Source organism: Falco peregrinus, chromosome 18 (assembly GCF_023634155.1).
Source record: "Falco peregrinus isolate bFalPer1 chromosome 18, bFalPer1.pri, whole genome shotgun sequence".
In the NCBI taxonomy this organism is placed as follows: domain Eukaryota; kingdom Metazoa; phylum Chordata; class Aves; order Falconiformes; family Falconidae; genus Falco; species Falco peregrinus.
The window spans coordinates 3528096-3547007 of NC_073738.1; the positions used below are offsets into that span (position 1 = coordinate 3528096).

An 18912-nucleotide genomic window follows, 5' to 3' on the forward strand; every position below is an offset into this window, starting at 1 on the left:
CCCCAGCACCTCCCAGCCCTGAGCTGGTGGGGATTTGGGCAGCCGGTGGCTCAGGAGCCCCGACCACCGCGTAGGGGACAGCAGGCAGGACAGGCAGGGGATGTGCCGCTGCCAGCTGCTCCCTGGGGTAACAGAGGCCAGCAAACCGCAGGATGTTTGCTACCACTTTATTATGACAAAGGCTACAAGCCACGTTATTTTTAAAGTGCATTATTATTCACCATCAACAAACCACAGACACAAGCCTGGCGTAGTGCAGATATGGCCAAAGTGGTAGAGGATGCTGAGCTGAGAGCAAGGTCAGGGCGAGCCGAGCAGACGGGGAACGGGGCTCAGGCAGGTGCTGGGGTACAAGCACTGCTCCAGACAGACCCAACCCCCTCCCAGCCTCAGGAGGGCATCACCGACAGCAGGAAGGACGGGACAGCCTCACCAGCAGGCGGGGAGGCTGGAAAAGTCACGGCACAGGGCTGTGCCAGGGAGGGCTCGGCTCCTGGGGCAGACCCAGCACCCCTCTGCGTTTGTGGACCACAGGGCTAGGACGGGGCTGCACCTTGGGAGCCCCACGGCACCACAGAGGAGCAGGGCAAGGGCCCCAGCACTGCTCACCCCTGTGCGGTGCCCCAGCCAGTGCCCACCATCCTCCCCCACAGCCCCACAAAATGGGGAGAGTGGTTCTGGCACCCTTGGTGCCACGTCGGGGCTCCACTGGGCTCCTCGTGCCATCCTGGGAGCCCAGCGCTGGCCCCCAGCATCAGGCTGGGCAGGCGGCTGGACAGCCCCATCCTTTGGGGGTCACCCCAGGCCCTGTTCAGGGAGGAGCCCCCCCCAGCCTGCTTCATCCTAGGCCCGGAGCAGCATCCCTGCAAAGGTGCTGCTGAGGGACACCAGCCAGCTTGGGACACCTGTGGGCCCTCCAGCCCCCGAGCGGTACACGGCGCCCAGCTGCCGGCTGAGAAGGACTAAAGTGCTTTTTTTTCTTTCTCTTTTTGCATGGGGTGCTAAGGCCAAACCTCACCCTGCCAGAGAACATATCCCCTTTATCCCCAGGGCCAGGGTCAGAAACCCCATGGCAGGTCTCTGAGGAGCCATCCCTGGGTTGCTGCAGGCAGCAGCAGGTCTCTGCAAACCTCAGCTCAGCAACATTCAAGTCCTGTGCAACGAAAGGCTCCTGACCCACTTTGCTGGCTCCTGAAGGCCCCAGCAGCTCCCACAGAGCCCACGCCGCTCTGACAGGGACCGTCCTGACAGAGGAGGGTGGAGGAACCAGCTCCGGTATCTTGTAGTCAGGAACCACCTGCCCATCTCCTGCTCCGGGTGCAGCCCCAGCCGGCCTGCGGGACCATCCCTGCCGCAGCCCCAAAGCTGCCCAGCAGAAGCGTCCCCACGCCAGCCCCAGAAGGGCCACGCAGCAGAGCAGCTGGGGAAAGCTACAAGCCAGCCAGCCACCCCACAGCCACGAGAAAACGCCGCAGGCTGGAAGGGCTTCCTCAGGCTCACGGGCTCCTGCCGCCTCCGGACTCCTCTTGCAGCAGCACCCCTGTGACATTGTCTCTAACCAGCCCAGTGGCACCCCTGCCCAAAGTGACGGTTCACATAGTGCTGCTCTCCCCGTCCCCAGGCATCATGCCACCCCACCCGTGGCCAGGCGGTCTCTGTCCCCCAGCCAGCTGGGGCAGAGGGAAACTGAGCCCCAGTGACAGCAGCCTGGGGCCCAGGGACTGCTGCAGCCACGTCTCTATGGCTTCCAACCCTGTCGCTGTCCTCGTCAACGGGACAAAACAGGCAGCAAGAGGTGACACCCAAGAGCGGAGCCCATCGCAGGGGACAGGGCTGGAGGGGAGCACCAGCCCCTCAGCTGCGCCCCGGCTCTCGGTGCAGGCAGTACCTCACTCACTCCTGTTCTTCCAGCAGCCAGCAGAAAATAGAAAGAGACTGAGGATTTGCAGCTGTCCCTCCTCCTGCACCACAGCTTGTCTTCGAGGCCCCGGTGCCTCGGTCCACGGGCTCCCTCCAGCCCGGGAGGCCGCCTGCAGAGCGAGGCTCCGGAGCCTGCCCCAGCCCAGGGCTGGCAAAGCTGCCACCCCCGGCACCAGCCGCTCACACTCCTGCCTTGAGTCTCTCTCTGGGCGTCTGGATGGCAAGTAGCACTTGTGACACACACAGCAACGGGAGCAGCAGCAGTCATGTCAGCGTGAAGCAAACATGGCATTGCTTACAAGGTGCAGCAGCGAGGTGTGCTGGGGACCGCCCCGCACAGAGCCTAGATGATATCCGTCTCCCTCTCTATGCCGACATACTTCAGGGCGTCTGCCTGGCTGTACCTACAAGATAGGAAAGTCACCGCCGCTGCGCTGACCTCCTGCGCTCCTCGCAAACGTGCACACAGACAGCGGGGTCAGCCCTGCGCCCCAGTCCCCAGCCAGCGGCTCCCCAAGGTACCTGTAATCAAAGAAGAGCTCCTCTCCCGCCTGGATGGCTCTCTTGGCAAAGATCCCTATCCGGTGGTCTCCGTTCACCATCACAACTGCAACCAGAGAGATGACATCAGAGAGGTGCAGCTCCAGCTCAGGCCGGGAGGTCTCGCAGCACTTCTGCCCTGCCTGGCCGCCTGCCAGCACCCTGGGGCCACGGCACCCGAGCTCCTGCCTAGCAGGGACAGGGTGCTCCCCCGGGAGCTCCCCGCTGCGCTCTAGCAGCCACCTCTCCTTGTGAGGCCAGGGCCACCGCAGAGCGACCGGGGGCCCTCGCCACCAGGAATGTGATTTGCTGCGGAGAGGAGGAGACTTTGTCCAAGTCTTTGAGGTTCTGCTGCTCTCACAAGCTCAGGGTGACGTGGGACCCCCAAGAATCCGCTGCAATCCCAGAGCTGAGCAGGACCCCCAGGCGCCAACCCCACACCGAGCTCTGACTGGGCAGGGATATCTCACCTTTGGCATAGCAATTGGGGTTCACCGAGTGATTGGCAAAGCGGATTTTATTTCCTTTGCGGGTGGCATCAACAACAAAATCTGTTAAAGAAAAAATAAAACAAAACAGAAGAAAACTGTAGTGTAGAGACAGGCCTGCCGCTCGGGCAACAAATGGGCTGAGACTGCCCACCCGGCCACCAGCCCCTGGCCAGGGAGCCCAAGCCTCCCCCGGTGAGTTACCGTTGTTGAGGTTGAAGAGGAAGCTGGACATGTACTTGTCGTAGACCTTCCCTCGCCGGTCAGCCTCGTCCTGTGAAATAAGCTGGAGAAGGAGAATACCATGAAAGAGACTCGGCACCGCAGCGCTCGCCCACCTCCCGGGAACACCCCCCTGCCCTCCCACCCCACCGGGCAGGAGCTCGCCAGGGCTCCCAGGGAGGGAGCAGAGACACGAGCTGGGCTCCCAGGGAGCAGCATGTCCACAACACGCTCCTCCACAGGGGAGAGCTTAGAGGTGCTGAGATGGGTCCCCACAGAGTCAATCGCTCAGCCTGGTCAGCGAGCCCACGGCCGAGCCCGGGTGGGTACGCCGTCCCCGCCACGCCAGCGGCTGGAGGAGGCACTTCCACCGGCCGCAGCCTCCCGAGCGCACAGCACTGACCTCGCCGCAGTACTCGGAGATGAACTCATTCTTCTGCACAGATTCCTTGATGAAAGTCCCCCAGCCGGCGACATCCGACGGTGCCAGCAACAAGTGCTGGAGCCAAGTGAAAAGGAAACGGTTACGGCTGGCAGGCCTGCTACCTCCCAGCACACAGATCGCACCCCGTGCAGCCCAGTTGCCCTCCCAGCACAGTTGCACATGCCGGGGTGAGGGCAGTGCCCAGGAAGAGTTGCCTTGTGCTGGCTGCCACGCTCCAAGTCCCAACACCACAAGGTCAAGGAGCAAAGGGGAGCCAGTGCCTATCCAGCATCCCCTGGCTTAAGGTGACACACGGCTCCCTAGAGACCCACATGTCATAGCACCATTAGGCTGCAGCTGCACATCACTTAACACCCACTAATTTTGCATCTTTCTCTGAATTTTTGTCTTTTTTTACATCCAATCCCTTGACCTGACCAGCAGAATTCAAAACTAAACCTGTCCCTGGAGTCACTTTTTACGCTCCCTTACTCTCATCCTTCCTCAGGCAACTCCCATCTCCCGACTGTCACATCCATAACCCATACTCCAGATTAAACGCTAAAGAAGGCTGGGGCAGAGCAGCTTCTCTTCCAGACCTCCTTGCTCAGGCAGCCGCAGGCGGCTCGCACACCCGCTCCTACGGAGGCACCGCGGGCTCCGTTTACCGGCTCTACGCTGCGGCAGCTCCCTGCCAGCGTGCCAGAGCCACGCTGCTGTCGGTACCTTTTTGAGACCTCGCTGGATGCTGCAGTTCTTGCAGGAGACCACCTTGCAGTCCCAGTGCTCCGAAGCCCCGCAGGTCAGGCAGAGGTCCGGATCGCACTCCCGCACAGCCAGGTAGCACGGGCACTGCTTGGTGTTGCACTGGGTTTTACAGCGGCAGCCTGGGAAGCGGTTCTGACCTGCAGCAACACAGCCCGTGGGTTGGCACCCTGAGGTTTTTCAGCCAACAAGGGGGGGGCCACGCAGCGTCCCTGCCCCACAGAAGCCCCTCCCGAGCCAGGTCTCACCCTGGCAGGCACAGAACTAAGCCTGCCCGTGACCAAGGGCCACCCTGCTAACATAAGGAAGGAATCTTTGTGCTAATAAAGAACTCTACATCCACGCTGCTCTGGACTGCAGAGACAGCAGCCCCCAGTCCGCCTTCCTGCGCCCCCCACCCCCCCGAGTCACTAGGACACAAGACAAGGGGAACACAAAGCAGCCTGGGCACCCAGGAGCTGGAAGTAAATCACAGCAACGCTCCGAGTGCAGGGGAGATTTGAGCACCGCTCACACCTCGCAGAGCACAGACCACACACAGGGTCCTTCCCATCTGCACAGCTGGAGCTGCTGCTCTGCCTCTCGGGACTAATTATGTGCAGTTTGAAAATAAACTACATGTATTGGGTACTGGATATCCAATAATATCCAATATATTGGATAATATAAATGTCACAGATTGGTACAGAGAATTTGGAGCCCGAGTTGGCTCCCTGTCACCCTGTTGTCCTTCTAGCCCCAAGTTGTGTCACAACCCTTAATAAATCCACCCTCAGGAGCCCCACCGGTGTGGGCAAGTGTGGTTGTCTCCATTGCAGAGCTGGGAACAGAAGCCCAGAGGGAAAAAAATAACGGTGGCAGAGCAGTAACCCAGCTCCCACCCTAACTCCTGGCCACACATCCTGCTCTCAGGGAACCAGCAGCATCACCCACGGGTTGCGGGTGCTGGATACAGACACGTGGCTGAGCGTTCTCGCAGGAACACATATCTCAGCTGCTGAGAGTCACGGGGCAGCATGGAACAGTTTCCCTTTGGACTTTAGCAGACTGCTCATCCAACTGCTGCAGATGGATAGAGCACCGAGTGCAGGAATAAAACAAGCCTCTCCAGCAAGTCCCAGCTCTGCACCCTCCCTCTGGTCTGTGTCAGGAGAGCTGGCTCCTTTCCTGCCCGACAGGCCTAGGTTTCTCCTTACAGTCAGGGTTGCACTGGCAGAACTTCTCACAGAAATTCTGAGTCATGATGCAAGGGCAGGAGCTGTCACAGGGATGCTCGGGGTGGTCGCAGGGCTGGTAGTTGTACACCTGGGTAGGTGAATTATCTAGAACAAGAGAAGAAACGCCCGGATTAGAAGCTGCACGTTGCAGAAGCGTTTAACAGCAGCACACTCAGGGCTTTGGAGCACGGGAGGTGCAAGCTCCCCGTTTCCCCGCAGAGGACAGGGAGCCCAGCAGCACCCAGCTCCCGCAGACCCAGGGCTGTGATCACCGGCACATGGCGCACCCCTGCTCTGCCCCAACAGCCCCTTTTACCGCGGGGCTGCCCACCAAACCTCGCCTCCCCTGGCTGCACATACAGCCCCAGAGCGTGCACTGGCACGGCAGCGATTCCCACGGCACAGCCACAGCGGGGCCAGCCCGCGGCACCCCAAGGAGCCCGGGGTGGGGGGACCTGCTCCCCCTCTGTGCCACCGGGCTGGGGAGCAGGATGCGGCCGTCCCGCTGCACAAGTTGGAGCCGGAGCACCTGACCCCGTGGGCGAGCGGCCACGCAACCTCGCGCCACGCAGCCACAGCACACGCTACCTTTCTTCAGCTGAATCTTCCTGCAGTGCGCAGCCCACAGCCTGCAAGAGAAGCACAGGGGGTCTGAGGGGACGCGTGACCTGCTCAGCACCGCCGGTCAGCGCGGCAGCAGCAGACAGGCGACTCCAGCGAGGCTCTCGGGCGGCTGCGTGCATTAATAACCCCCAGCCAGCCATAAAGACCGTAAGAACGATGCAGCTACAGCAGAAATTAAGGCAAACGCTACAGCCAGAGTCACACCGGCCACGCTGGGATCAGCGCACATAAAGGAGGTTGTAAGTCAGGGAGCTGAGGCCAAGGCTGCTCTGAGGGCAGCAGTACCGGCCCTCCCACAGCGGTGCGGCACTGCAGGCGGGCACCATCCTGCCCTGCCCTCCGGGGCTGAGCACGGGGCCGCAGAGCCTCATGGCCGGGGCAGCAGCACCAGGGAGACTGGCCAGGGGCCAGCACTGGCCAGCAGCACCAGCAGCCCTGTGCGACAGCGGGATGTGTGCGCAGATGGGAGCCAGATGGGGATTACCAGGAATGCGCTGGCACAAAAAGCAGTGGATCTGGTTGCATTTTAAGAACAAAACAAGCTTGTCCAACACTTGCCTGTGCTTCCTTTTCTTCTTCTGGGATGGATTCATTAATTCGTTTGTTGGCAGTTTTGTTATAAGCGACTCTTTCACTGCAAACTGAAAGACCTACCAAAGAACAGAAGCAAAAAGAAGAATAAAGTTCAGTGTACTCAAGTTGTTTTGTTCTAAAGCATAAAGAGAGTGCCAGCAAGCACACACAGGGGAGCTCCCAGTCCCGATGCCAGCGAGCTTGCAGTTCTGCCCCCAGTTTCACTGACCACTGGTGTCATTGCTTCTCCTGCCTGGGACAGAAGAGTGCCCACCCTGCCAAGCACGCCCACCCTCAGACAAGGCACTCTGGAGGGAGCTACCAGCACCGGGCACGCACAGGGCTCATTCTGCTGCAAAATAACAACACTGAATACCTCCACAGTGTGTTAACGCAACATACTCCTGGAAGGGATTTGTGGCAGAGAAAAAAAAACAACAGGGGAGCAGCGGCCAGGGCCCCTCTCCTGCTGCTGGGCACCCACCTGCTTGCATGTCTTTGTCCCCAGCAGCCTGGCAATTGAGCAGAAGTTGTTGAAGTAGGTCCCGTGGAAGACACGGAAGAGCGATTCCTCGGCTCCCGTCCACTCGACGGGCTCCTGCGGCGTCTCCACCGCGAACAGCTGGGAGGAGGCTGGGCTCAGCTTCTGCTTGGTGGGGGTCTGGCAGCGGGAGTTTGCCTCTGGCAGGGAAGGCAGACGTTAGGCCAAACACAGCATGGCAGCACACGCCCTTGCCATCACAGCTTGGAGGGCAGCGGTCCCCCAGCAGTGCCCGACACCCGGTCTTGCTCCAGCCTCCCCACCGCGCTCCTGCCTCCGGTTGGGCAGCCCAGCGCTGGCTGGGATAGTGGTGCTGGCCCCCTGGAAGCACCAGAGCCACCATGCCACCTTCCCCTACCAGGGTTGGCCCAGGACAGAGGCCTCCAAGCCCGGCAGCAGCACCAGAGCGGCCCGAGGACGAGGAAGCCGCTCTCTCCGCTCCCACCCGAGATGGGACCCGGACACACGGGAGCCCTCCGCCCCCTGGGAGCTCATTCTGCCACGGCCAGCACCACCTCCCCTGGCTCCCTGTGCTCGCCTGCAGCCCCGAGGAAGCGCTCACCCCTGGCAGGTTCACAGACCAGCCCCCTGCCCCGGCAGCTCCCCCGCCACTGCTCCATGCCACAGCAGGGACAGCGCGTGGGCTGGGACACGTCCCTCACGCACAGCCAGGCGCTCAGAGCTGAGGGCTCTTGGCTTTGCAGGGCCCAGCAAAGCTCTTGCTTTGCCTGAAAACGTTCCTCCTTCCTGGGAGAGGACAGTGAATCCCGCAGCAGCGAGGGCAGGTGTCCCTCATGTTTCCTTAAGCCCAGCTGGAGACACCGACTGCGTTTGCCAACCCCGAACGGCACAGCCCGGTGCAGGACGCAGAGGCAAGGCAGGGAGAGCCCCAGCTGCAAGGCGCTGCCTGTCCTTACTGCCAGAGGGGCGCGGGGTGTCTCGGGGCTGGCATCGTACCCGAGGAGCTAGAGGCCCACTCGTTGCCCGTGTCTCGGTCGCTGTCACCCTCCCTCGTCTCGGCGACGGTGGAAGCCGGGTTGTTTGAGCAGGAAGCACCCACCACGTGGTGCCTCCGGCGGCGCCGGCCCGAGCACTTGGACCTGGGGTTGTGCAGCGCAGCAAACTCCTTGGCTCCTTCCTGCAAGCAGAGCAGAAGACAAGGCGGGTGGCAGATGACCAGGGAACACAGAAAGGCTTTTCCACAGGCCCTGGGACAAGCCCTGCCCTGCCACCACCAAGAGAAGGTGGAAGACCCACCAGACACTACCCCTTTGGCACCTGCCAAGGCCCTGCCAGCACTGCACATTCCTGCTTTGCTTCCTTCAGCATCGCTGCCTGGTGGGAAGAGGCTCCCTGGTCCTCCAGTCCGCTCCCTTGCCTCCTGCCCTGACAATGACGCTCTCCTGGCCTCTCCCTCTGCTCCAGCCCTGCAGCTCCCCAGGACACGCCATGTCCCAGCCTGCTGACCAGCTCCGACACCACCGAGCGCACCCATCTCCCTGCCACCAGCTCCGATCCCCGGTAACACAGCTAGGCTGCATTTCTGAAAGATCATTTTCAAAGTAGTTTGAGCCTTCCCCACATAGGCTAGACTCCTTCCTCGGCATTTTTAACCTGGGCTTCATCTTTCAAACGCAGCACTGAGTCCAGAGAAATCATCTGTCACCACAGTTTCCCATCTGCCAGCTATGAAATCGGTCTTCATTGCAGATTTGCTAAAATATGCATCTGGTAAGGTCTGCATTTGGATTCATACGTCCCTGAATCCAATGAGGATTAGAACTAATTCTGAAAAATCATTAAAGCTGCGAAAAGGACCCACAGAGTTCTGCAGAGCAGGGTTGGCCAGGCCACTTCTCTCGTGGTTTCAAAAGCAGCAACGCAGAAACATACCAGCCAGAGGAAACAGTCTGCTCCGCAAGGATCTGGCTCGATCTTGGTCTCTCTATTCTTTCGTTTGTACACATTAGGAGTAGCATGAAAAGCTGAAAAAATAATAGTTATCTTTACTATTGCATCCTCCAAGAGTCTCCCCCAACGCTGCAAGGGACAGGGCAGCACGAGCTCAGCGAAGGTAAGTGGGAGCCTGGCGCAGTCAGCAAGAGCACCCGAGCAGCTCTCCCGGCAGCAGGGAACGAGGCGGCGGGACCTCCTGGCCAGCCCTGCTCCAACCCACGACGGGGACTCGGCAGCAGTGGGGGAACACTTGGGAAGGAGAGGCCATAGGAAAAAGATCTGCTTTCAGACTGAAACAAAAAGACCACATGATCTCAACATTATATCTTTTAATAAATAATTCACTGGAAGGAGTCCTGTGACTTTCCAAAGAAGCCCTTAGACCTGGGAAACAGCAGGTCCAACAGCTAATCAGTATCCAATAGGCTTTGGCAGGACAAACCGCAGGAACATGACTAAGATGAAGCTGTAAGTTCCAGTGAGGCAACAAAACACAGGGGCATGTCCAGACTTTGGAAGTGAAACATTCATGCCTTTCCCTGACGAGCTTCTGCAAAGCAAGAGTAAAGTCTAGTCGTGGTGGTATTTCTGGCACAAACTGCCAGGAGGCTCGAACGCGGCGTGCTGAACAATGGTGAGAAAGAGGGGACGGCCACGCAGGTCACTTTACCATCCGTTTGAGGAAATGAGTGGAGCCGTCTTTATAAAAGGCTTCTGGGCACCTGTCAGCTCCTAAGGCTCCACTGCAAACTCCGGGGAGGCACCACCCTCTAAAGACTGCAGCACAGACACTAAGCAAGGCGTACAGAGGTATGAAGCACTGAGGAAAAATGAGGAGAAAAGGGCTCTAGGGAAGCGTCCGGCCGAGACTGCACTTACGATGCAGAAAACAGTCGTATTTGAAGCAGCGGCGGCAGAAGAGGGTGTGGAAGGAGTGCAGGGACTGCTCCCGCTGGACCGACTTCGCGCACGGCCCGTCTATGTTGGGAGTGCACTGCGGCGGCAGCACGTTCGGGTCCGACACTTCCGTGAGCTCCCGGTACCTATTCGACAAACAGAGACACCCACAGATGGGCACGCTTTCCTAATCCGGGGCGTTTTACACGACTACGGTACTAACTGGGCCAGCAGGACTCTGACCCAGCTGCCTTGAGGCTGAAAACTCAAGTTTCTAATGCTCCGAAACCGCTCTGCTCGCGGTGCCTGCGGCCAGCCGAGCTCTACTTTCTGGTCAGAGCACAGTGCTGTTTTTTCTGAAATACAGATTTCGACTCTTGCTAAGAAAGGTAACAGACAACTTAAGTAGAGATCTTCTACCTCTCTTTCATATCGTCTGGGAAGCCGTATTCAGGAAACATAGAAGAAATAGCAGTAAATATCATGTCATTTGGAAACCGCTTCTTTGAACACTTCTTGTTACCTAAGAAAAAGAAGACAGACAATTCCTCAGTTAAGCTGGGTGTGAACGTGTCTTTCCTTCCTCCACAGCGAGCGATTCCAGTAGGTATTCAGGACTGTATTTTAAGAGGCAGAAACATAATCCCATACACAACAGATAAACCTCTTGTCCTGCAAGCAGGCTAAGCCACTTCCAGATGCAGTGCACACTGCTGCTTTCAGAGTAGTGTAAGGTATTGATGGAAGTGCTAACGACTTCTTAAGAGTATTCCTCTTTATCTCTACCAAGACAGGATTTGCAGACAATGCTTTTCTACATCTGCGAAAGCTCCTGGTATTTGTGCTATACCCGCATCGTTACAAACCAAAGACAAAGATGAAACTACCAGTCAGCATTCCTAAGGTCACCCAGGACACATGAAAATCCCACAAACCAGAGCTTTCCCTATGCAGTAAGACCTCCAGGTGGCACAAAGGAGGGAAGAGGAGCACTAGTATGTGGAAAACAGGTCTGGAAAGGCTTTGAGAAGGTCCCCACCTCCCTGGCCTACAGCAGAATCAGATCTACCTCCAAACTCACTGACAGGTGCTTGCACTTTAAAACCTCCATCAGCAGAGATCCCACAGCCTCCTCAGATAATACCCTGCTGCTTTACTAATCTTACCATGAAATGTTTTTCCAGATGACTCATCTAAATTCTTCCTCACCACACTTTAAGCTGGCGACTTCTCACCCTGTCCACAGGGGACAGTGAGAACAAATGATTTCCCTTCTGCTTTTGACTACCACCACGCCAGAACTTGCCAAGCTGGTCGCTACCCTTAGCAACATGTTAATAACCACCAGTGACGTCAGGAGAGCAGCAGCCAGCTACTCAGGCAGGGCAGGATGGAAACATGACCAACATAACCCCAATTTCTGTGGTCAGACCCACCTTCCACTGCAATTCGCTTTCTTTTCCTTGTGACCGGCAGCTCCTCTTTCCCATCCTCCTGTTTAACCTCAGAATCGTTGTGTCCTTCCTCCTCCTCATCCGAGTACTGATTCAGGGCGTTCACTAGCTCCAGGAACACAGCGTCACTGATGAGGACTGACCCTGAAATCATTTCTAAAACACAGAGATGTCAGTCGGTTTGCGCAGGCGCCATCATCTTCCACACTCCTCATGGTGGTAAATCACAAGCCAGCCCCACAACACCATTAGCAACCAGAACCTTCCTCTTAATTTTGCAGGGATAGGTGGGATTTTAATGCTAGAGAGCCACAGGAGTAGTATCATTTTTAGCAATCAGAGGGCAGGCCACACCAGAGAGCTTTCCTCTGCCTTCCTCCCTCCAGGCAGAGTTTTATGATGGGGCAGGCAGCACTGTAGGGAATCATACTGGCTTTTTTAATTTCTAAAAAGGCTGATTAAAGTCTTGGCTAAGGTTACAAGTGGAATGAGTTTGCTGAGCTCCTCCTAACCGCTAGCACATTTTTCAGCATCCCAGAGCACACCTGTGAACCCCCGTGAGCAAAAGCATCAGCTCCAGAGCACCTCGGGCCTAGAACGGAGCGGGGTATCAAAAAGCAGGACCGAGTCCTTGCAAACCAGACCCGCAGGCGTGTTCCTGTTTTTCTGCCCTAAATGCTCCACAGAAAAGCTGGTTACTGCTGCCACCTTTTGACATCTTAACTACTTTGATATGTTGTTTACAAGAGTCTGAATGGACAGTGCTGACTGCTCCTAGATTACCTTCCTCTCCATGAACCTTCCCATCATAGTTATTAATGAGTTCTTCAATGAAAGTTTCATCTTCTTCCTTCACCTCATCTCCCATGTAAGGGATATTACACAGAACAGTTTCATCCTCCACCTGAAAAGAGACCAGATGCAGTTCAGAAAACCAGTGCTTACTGGTCTCCAGCCAGGCTGTGCACCCGAGGCTGCTCCTGTCCGTTCAGACCTGCAGACAGCACTGGACAAAGCAAAGGTTCGGCCTCCCCAGCTCCGGTTTCACATGTCTCATCACTGACATTTCACTGTTATCCCACACCAGAAGCATAACTCTGACCCCTGAAAGTGCAATTTGCTTTGAAAAAGAAGAGCAGTGCCTCCAAGGCTTACAGAAACTCAGAAACACACATGTTGCCAAGAATAATAAACAGCCAAAAAGTGTCAGAGGGATTGCATTCAAGGCAGAGTAGAACTGGAACAGCGAAAGGCAAACCAGTAACTTGCTCCATGGAGGGCCAAAGCCAAAGCTGAGGAGCACTGTCACGTTAACCACAGGAGCAAGGACACTGGGCCTTCATTGCCGTGGCACCACCGTCCTCCAGCGCCACAGGAGGCTTCAGAGAGCCCGCCAGGAACACATCCACACCCCACACCAGGCAAAGAGCCAGGCTAGCCACGCACCACCTGCTTGTTTAACAAATAATCCCAACTATGCCACATCAAAATCTGCATTTAAATCACCCCCCTTACTGGTAGCAACCAAAGAACTAATCCTCGGTAGCATCTTTATGATGAGACCAGCAGGGTAATCCAGTCACAAAGGAAAGGATCTAGCTAAGAAATAAAACTCTTCATTTAAAAGGGAAGAACAATCTTAAGAAGAAAACAAAACACCCCCAAAATATATTTACCCCTTAAATCCTATGGAATAACGGTGACCCTATCAAGGAGTCAGGTGTAAAGGAGAGACTACCTGGGTAAGACAACGCGGATTCAAGGCTGTTTTGTGGGATTCAACAAAACAAGCAACTAAACCAGTATTTTCCATCACCTCTCGAGCAGACATCGTTTGAAACAAGTGAGCTGAAAAAAGCATCATCACCCCACAACCAAGCAATAATTACACCCCAACCGCACCGAGACCTTGCACCCCAGCACCTCCCTACATACCATGAAATTCTGCTGGAGCGGGGACCAGGAGTACATAATGGGCACCAGCGCCACCGTGTTCAGGGTCCTCATGTACAGCGTCTGGCTTGGAAATCCCGGGAAAATGCTCTCAACTGTACACTGGAATACAGAGAAGGGCAGTGAGGAAACTGGGAAGCAGTTGCAGGCAGAGGGCAAAAATCACACTTCAGGACAAACACACGGAAACCCCACATTCACTCTTGGGGACTCCCTCACAGGAAAACCCTTTGGGTTGCCTTTTTTTGCCCATTTCTGCATCCCAGAAGAGCGCAAGGCACGGCCTGACACTGACACAGGACAGCACACATGAAAAACAACCCCGTATCCTCACAACTCCGTGCGAAGCCCTGGTTCTGGAGTCCATACTTTCTGCTGCTGTGTCCCTTTCCTGCTCCACACCTGTTTTAGGAACGGATGCCCGCTGACCGGCTTCATCAATTGCACGGGCTGGACCCGAAGCTTCTTCCAGTCTTCATTCAGAATTTGAGTCTTTTCATGAACCTTCGCGAAGTTGGCCACAAACAGAGACTGCAGCGAGAGAGAGCAGCACTCGCAATTTAAGAAGTCACACCAAGAACAGTAAAACCCCTCCTGAGATTTTCCTTCAAGTACCAACACGTATGCAAGGCAGAGCAGTTCAAACTGATGATACTGATTAGAAGGAATCCCAATTAAACTCAGCATCGGTACAAGACTAGCAAATCTACAAAATCTACCCAACAGCCCGTAGCTTTTGATAACTCCTGATGATCCCAGCCAACCTCTTCTAAAATCCTGCCTGCCAAGGAGAGGAGCGCCGGACTAAGTCAGCCAAAACCCACCGACTCAGGTTCAAGCAGGGAAATACTTTAAAGAACAAGTAAAAATGAGTCCGCTGGTAGTCGTTAGCTGACCGACTTCTGCGTACAACAGATGCTGATGGCACAGCTCAGGGCTAATCACGGAGGATGAGGAGCAGCGGTATCTCTTCCAACTTACCCAGCTTGCAACTCCAGCTGAGCTGATCAGCTCTCAGGATGAAGCACCCCTCCAAGAGCTGCTCAAATACCATAAGCTAAAGCAAAGTATTTAGGAAATACCCGTCAGCCGGGGCTACCTCTGCCTTTACCTTGGCTCCCATGTTTGCCTGAAACCTCTTGAGCTGCCGAAGACGCATATATTCAGACTTGACTTTTCTTTTCCAGTATATAATACACTTTGATGTCGGAGGAGCGGCGATTTCCATTTTTCTGTAAAAGTACAGAAAGCATAACTAGCAAACGATGGAGAGCTTAATCCTGTAAACAGGCACTATTAGAGAAAATAAATCCTTGTGGATTTTAAATGCATCATAGACTTTAACTAGGAAAAAAACATGCAAATCCACACTAGCCCTCTACTTACAGACCCCCCACAGCTGGAAAGGCTGGAGGGCTGGTGGAGGTGGGATGCAGCAGGAGTGAAGCCAGTGACCGGGACCCCACCGCAGGCAGAACCTCCCGCCTGCCCCGGATCGGGCCCAGGGGATGTTCGCTGGGGGGAGCCCCCCCCCCCGGGATGCACCACTGGGGACTGCAGGCCGTGGGGGGGGGGGGGGGGGGGAGGGTTGGGCAGCGGTGCACCCCCGGCTTGGCTCTGTCCCTGCTCCCCCCCCCCCCCAGGAAGCCACAAGGCCCGGCCCGGCGACAGCACCGGGGGGCTCCCAGCCGCCCCACCCCGCCCCGGGAGCCGCAGCACCGACGGGGGGGCTCAGGGGTAACACGCACTGCAGCGGGCCAAGGCCGGCCGGCGCCGCAGGAGCGGGGCAGCAGGGCCCGGCCTCGCCACCCCCATCCCCAGGCGGTACCGCGGGGCTCCCCAGACCCCCGGTCCCCCCCGCGCCGTCGGCCCGGCCCGGCCCCTCCCCGCCCGCACTCACTCCTCGGCCATCGCGCCAGGGGGAGGCCGCGCTCCCCTGCGCGACTGCGCATGCGCCACGCCCCGGGACAGCCCCGCCCTGCCTCAAGCCACGCCTCCTCACATAAAGCCACGCCTCCTCTCCCCAGACCACGCCCCATCGCCCCAAGCCGCGCCGCGCCCCGCCCCGCCGGGGGAGCCCCGGTCGGTCGGCGCGGGACCGACCGGGGCTCCCCCGGCGGGGCGGGGCGCAGGTCCATAGCGGCAGAAACCGGGTGAAGCCCCGCGGGCTTGTTTCAGCCCGGAGAATCCCCTGCCCCCGGATGTGGGAACGGATCGACCCGGTGGCTCCGAGCCCGGTGCCCAGCCCGCCCCGGTACCAGCTCGGTGCCGTGGGCTCGCCCATGACCCGACCCTACTGCTCGGTCCCATGGGACGAGGGGGATGCCGGTTGACCTTCTGTCCCCCCTCCCCATCCCCGCCACCGGGGCCGCGGAGCAGGCAGCGACGGGCCCGGTGTAACGGGGAAAGCGAGTGCCGTATCGCGGCGGGGTGCTGGCGGGGCCGGGCGGGCCCCGGGCTTCCTGCGGCGGCGCCGGGCAGGAAGCGGCTGTTGGCGGCGGCTTTCCTGCCCCGGGGGCCCCGGCGGCGGGGAGCGGGACCAGGGCCCCGTCTTTCCCCCCCGGTCCCGTCGGACGGGGGCTGGGGGCTGCCCCAGGGCGCTGACTCCGCGGCTCCGGGCGCTCCAGGCTCCGGGGAGCCGCTTCTCAGCGCTGGGGAGGTGGCCCCTACGCGGGGGGAGCGGGGGCTGGCCGGTGCCCGCAGCCCGCCCGGGCCCGCATCTGATGCCGTCGGAGCTTCGCTGAGTCAGGCGGGGGCGGGGGGAGCCCGGTGTCCTCCCGACCTTCCCGGGCATTGGCTCGGAGCCGGGCCGGGGATCGGGATAAATCCGCGGGCGTAGCCCCAGCCCGGCTGCAGCGGTCCCGGCATGGGATGATGCTCCCCGGGATGCGGCTGCTCCGCTGCCGGCTCCTTCCCCTGCTCCTTCCCCTGCTCCTGCCTCTGCTCCAGCGGGGTAAGGGCAGCCCGGGGTGGGAGCTGCTGCAGGGCGGGGGGGGGGGGGCAACAGGAGGGGCTGCGCAGAGGCACTCAGGGTGTCGGCCACAGGGTCTGGTTGGGCACCGAGTCCCCACCGGGTCCCTGCTCATTTCTACCCCACCCCATCCCACCTCATCCGTGCTGGGTGGCAGCTCCCCTGGCCCCCCCATCGTCAGAGGATGCTCTGGGCAGGGTTTGCTGAGTGCTTCCCTGCCCACGGGTTGGTGTTTGCTCAGAAACTGCCCTGCCCCGGTGGCAAAGGCCAATGCAGAGCCAGGAGCCCTGGCTCCCCTTCCCTCCTTTTGGCCCAGTCACCTCTGCTTGGCCTGGGAGGAGGAGGAGGGGTCTCCGGTGTGCTGGGACCACCCCAGCTCATGCCCCAAAGCCAGCTGGGCAGTGGGCTGTGCCTGGCTGTGCAGCCCTGGCACCCTGTGTCTCATTGCTGCAGGGCACGGGGATGCCGAGTACGGGGACCTCGAGGATGAAGGTAAGACCCTGGTGCCATCGGCCCAGCACGGCTCTGGCCCCGGCTGCTGGGGCACTGCCACGGCCGCGGGCTCTACTGCTGGCAGAGGGGGTGTCTGCCCCCCTGGGGGACAGGGCCCCACTCACCTGGTCCCCTGGGTCCTGCCGGTGCTGACAGCACCATCTGTCCTTCCAGGTCACTACCTGTACCTGGACGAGGACGGTGAGTAGAGCTGCCCTCCTGCGACCCTGGCTGTCCTCCCCATCCGCCCACAGACCTCGTGGGCCCCATGCAACCTGTGCTGGGCTCACGAGAGCCCCGGTCCCAGCTTGGCTGAGTCCATGGGGCCCCCACAACTGCAGGGAGCCCCAGCGTGGGACCCCCAGGGCCACAGGGTGGACTCCCGCATGGGACCCCCATGGTGGGCTAAACTGGGAGTGTTTCCCAGGCGTGACCCCAAACAGCCCCCCCAAAATCGGGCTTGATGGGAGAGCTGGGGGCAGGGCGGCATCCCAGGGTCTGGCCGGTGCTGTGCAGGGCTGCTGGAGGTGCTTGGGGGGGCGGCTGGCTGCCAGGACACCTACCAGGACTGGATCTCCCTCTACTGCTGGGCCCCCTTCCACGCCACCCTCATGGCCATCCCTGAGGGCAGCCGCTGCCGCTGGGACCAGATCAGCAGGTGGGTCGGCGTCAGCCGCGGTGGCGGGGCTGCCATGGGGCCACTGCGGTGGATGTGTCCCTGTCCCGGCAGGCTGGCCTCACACTGCCCCCTCCACAGCACCTACAGCGAGCTCTCCAGCTGCACCCAGCTGCTGGCCCAGCTGCTCTCCTGCCCCTGGCCCAACACTGTCCTTGACACCTTCTTCCTGCAGGTCCACGCTGAGTACTTCACCAACTGCACGGGGGCTGGGTCCCCCCGGCTGGGCGCGCTGCCCCCTGGCATGGCTGTGGCTGTGGCCGTGGGGCTCAGCTGCCTCGTGCCCCTTGCAGCAGCCCTCACACTCAGCAGAGCCCGGAGAGGGGCTCAAACCCCGGCGGGCAGCTGCCCAGCCCCTGCCTGCCCCCATGCCCGCGAGAGGCTGGCAACAGCCCCCTTCCCTCCCAGCCCTGGGAACTAATGAGTGGGCTGAGGGTGAGGGGGCAAGGCAGAGCTGGGACGGGGGTCTGGGTGTCCCTGGGGCTGGAGTGGGTCCCGTGGCACAAGGGACGGCTGGACCTGGGGCTCTGGGTGCCTGTATCTGCCCTGGGTAGGGGGGCAGTGTCAGGAGGAGGGTCTGGGGCGCTGTGTCCTGACCCTGTGTGGGCTGAGCCCCTTCCTCAGCACCCTGGGGTGGGGGCTGGCAGGGAACGCTGGGGATGCCAGGCTGCGGGGGGGGGGGGTTGGGGGGTTTGGGGGCTGGGCCTTGGCTGGCTGCCACCTTCCCGTCCCTGCCCATCCTGTCCCTGCCCATCCCATCCCTGCCCATCCCCTCCGGACACCCGGGGAGGGGGGCGGCCGTCCCGGCCCCAGGACCGCGCTGAGATCATTGGGTGTCTCCCTGGCAGAGGCTCCTGCCACCCGGCCGGAGGCTCCGCTGGCTTCAACAAAGAGCAGGACCAGGGGGCTCTGAGCCTGCGGCCCCCAGAGCGCCAGGGCCTGATGGCTTCCAGATGTGGCCGCTCGCCCGTGAAAGGTCCTGCAGTGCCCTGGAGCAGCGGCCGCCGCGTCCCGGGGAGGGTCAGGCAGCTCTGCCAGGCTGCATGCCGGGGAGCGTGAAGCCCGGCAAGATCATCTTTCCACAGCAGGGAGGGTCCGACCGAGCTGGCCTTCATCACGCCCCGCTCCGCTCTGTGTCCCGTGGGCTGGCTGTTAAAGGGGAAGATTTTGGGCTCTTGCTCTGTTCCAGGCCAGAGGTG

General features: G+C 59.5%; 2 protein-coding genes across 3 annotated transcripts; one reads left to right on the forward strand and one right to left on the reverse strand.

The window, feature by feature from the left end:
• Positions 1 to 153: 153 nt before the first annotated feature.
• On the reverse strand, positions 154 to 15557 carry EZH1 (enhancer of zeste 1 polycomb repressive complex 2 subunit). Its single transcript, XM_055790001.1, has 20 exons — positions 15475 to 15557; positions 14686 to 14806; positions 13977 to 14105; positions 13557 to 13676; positions 12405 to 12525; positions 11604 to 11777; positions 10588 to 10690; positions 10150 to 10313; positions 9208 to 9299; positions 8272 to 8452; positions 7258 to 7454; positions 6759 to 6850; positions 6165 to 6205; positions 5556 to 5681; positions 4321 to 4499; positions 3574 to 3669; positions 3153 to 3234; positions 2931 to 3011; positions 2443 to 2527; positions 154 to 2324 (listed from the first exon to the last, which is right to left on the reverse strand). Exons 1-20 carry the CDS (start codon positions 15483 to 15485, stop codon positions 2264 to 2266), a joined length of 2256 nt encoding a protein of 751 aa, XP_055645976.1. The 5' UTR covers positions 15486 to 15557; the 3' UTR covers positions 154 to 2263.
• Positions 15558 to 15692: 135 nt separating this feature from the next.
• LOC114012588 (receptor activity-modifying protein 1-like) lies at positions 15693 to 18371 on the forward strand. 2 transcript variants are annotated; one of them, XM_055789981.1, is made up of 5 exons: positions 15693 to 16527; positions 16999 to 17037; positions 17212 to 17238; positions 17554 to 17695; positions 17795 to 18371. In XM_055789981.1, the coding sequence occupies exons 1-5, from the start codon at positions 16446 to 16448 to the stop codon at positions 18132 to 18134; spliced, it is 630 nt and encodes a 209-aa protein (XP_055645956.1). In that variant the 5' UTR covers positions 15693 to 16445; the 3' UTR covers positions 18135 to 18371. The 2 variants fall into 2 exon arrangements, with proteins under 2 accessions (XP_055645956.1, XP_055645955.1); XM_055789980.1 differs by having other exon boundaries at positions 17889 to 18371.
• Positions 18372 to 18912: the final 541 nt, after the last annotated feature.

What these genes read in the sequence shown, in the direction of transcription:
- EZH1 (XM_055790001.1), bottom strand. An exon ending in GGACAAAGACATGCAAGCAG is followed by an intron (nt 6,851 to 7,257) that starts GTGGGTGCCCAG and finishes GTTCTTTGGTAG; the next exon opens with GTCTTTCAGTTTGCAGTGAA. An exon ending in AAGAAGAAAAGGAAGCACAG is followed by an intron (nt 6,206 to 6,758) that starts GCAAGTGTTGGA and finishes CTTCTCTTGCAG; the next exon opens with GCTGTGGGCTGCGCACTGCA.
- LOC114012588 (XM_055789980.1), top strand. Translation starts at nt 16,446, where the DNA reads ATGATGCTCCCCGGGATGCGGCTGCTCCGCTGCCGGCTCCTTCCCCTG. An exon ending in CGGGGACCTCGAGGATGAAG is followed by an intron (nt 17,038 to 17,211) that starts GTAAGACCCTGG and finishes CTGTCCTTCCAG; the next exon opens with GTCACTACCTGTACCTGGAC. An exon ending in CCTGTACCTGGACGAGGACG is followed by an intron (nt 17,239 to 17,553) that starts GTGAGTAGAGCT and finishes GGTGCTGTGCAG; the next exon opens with GGCTGCTGGAGGTGCTTGGG.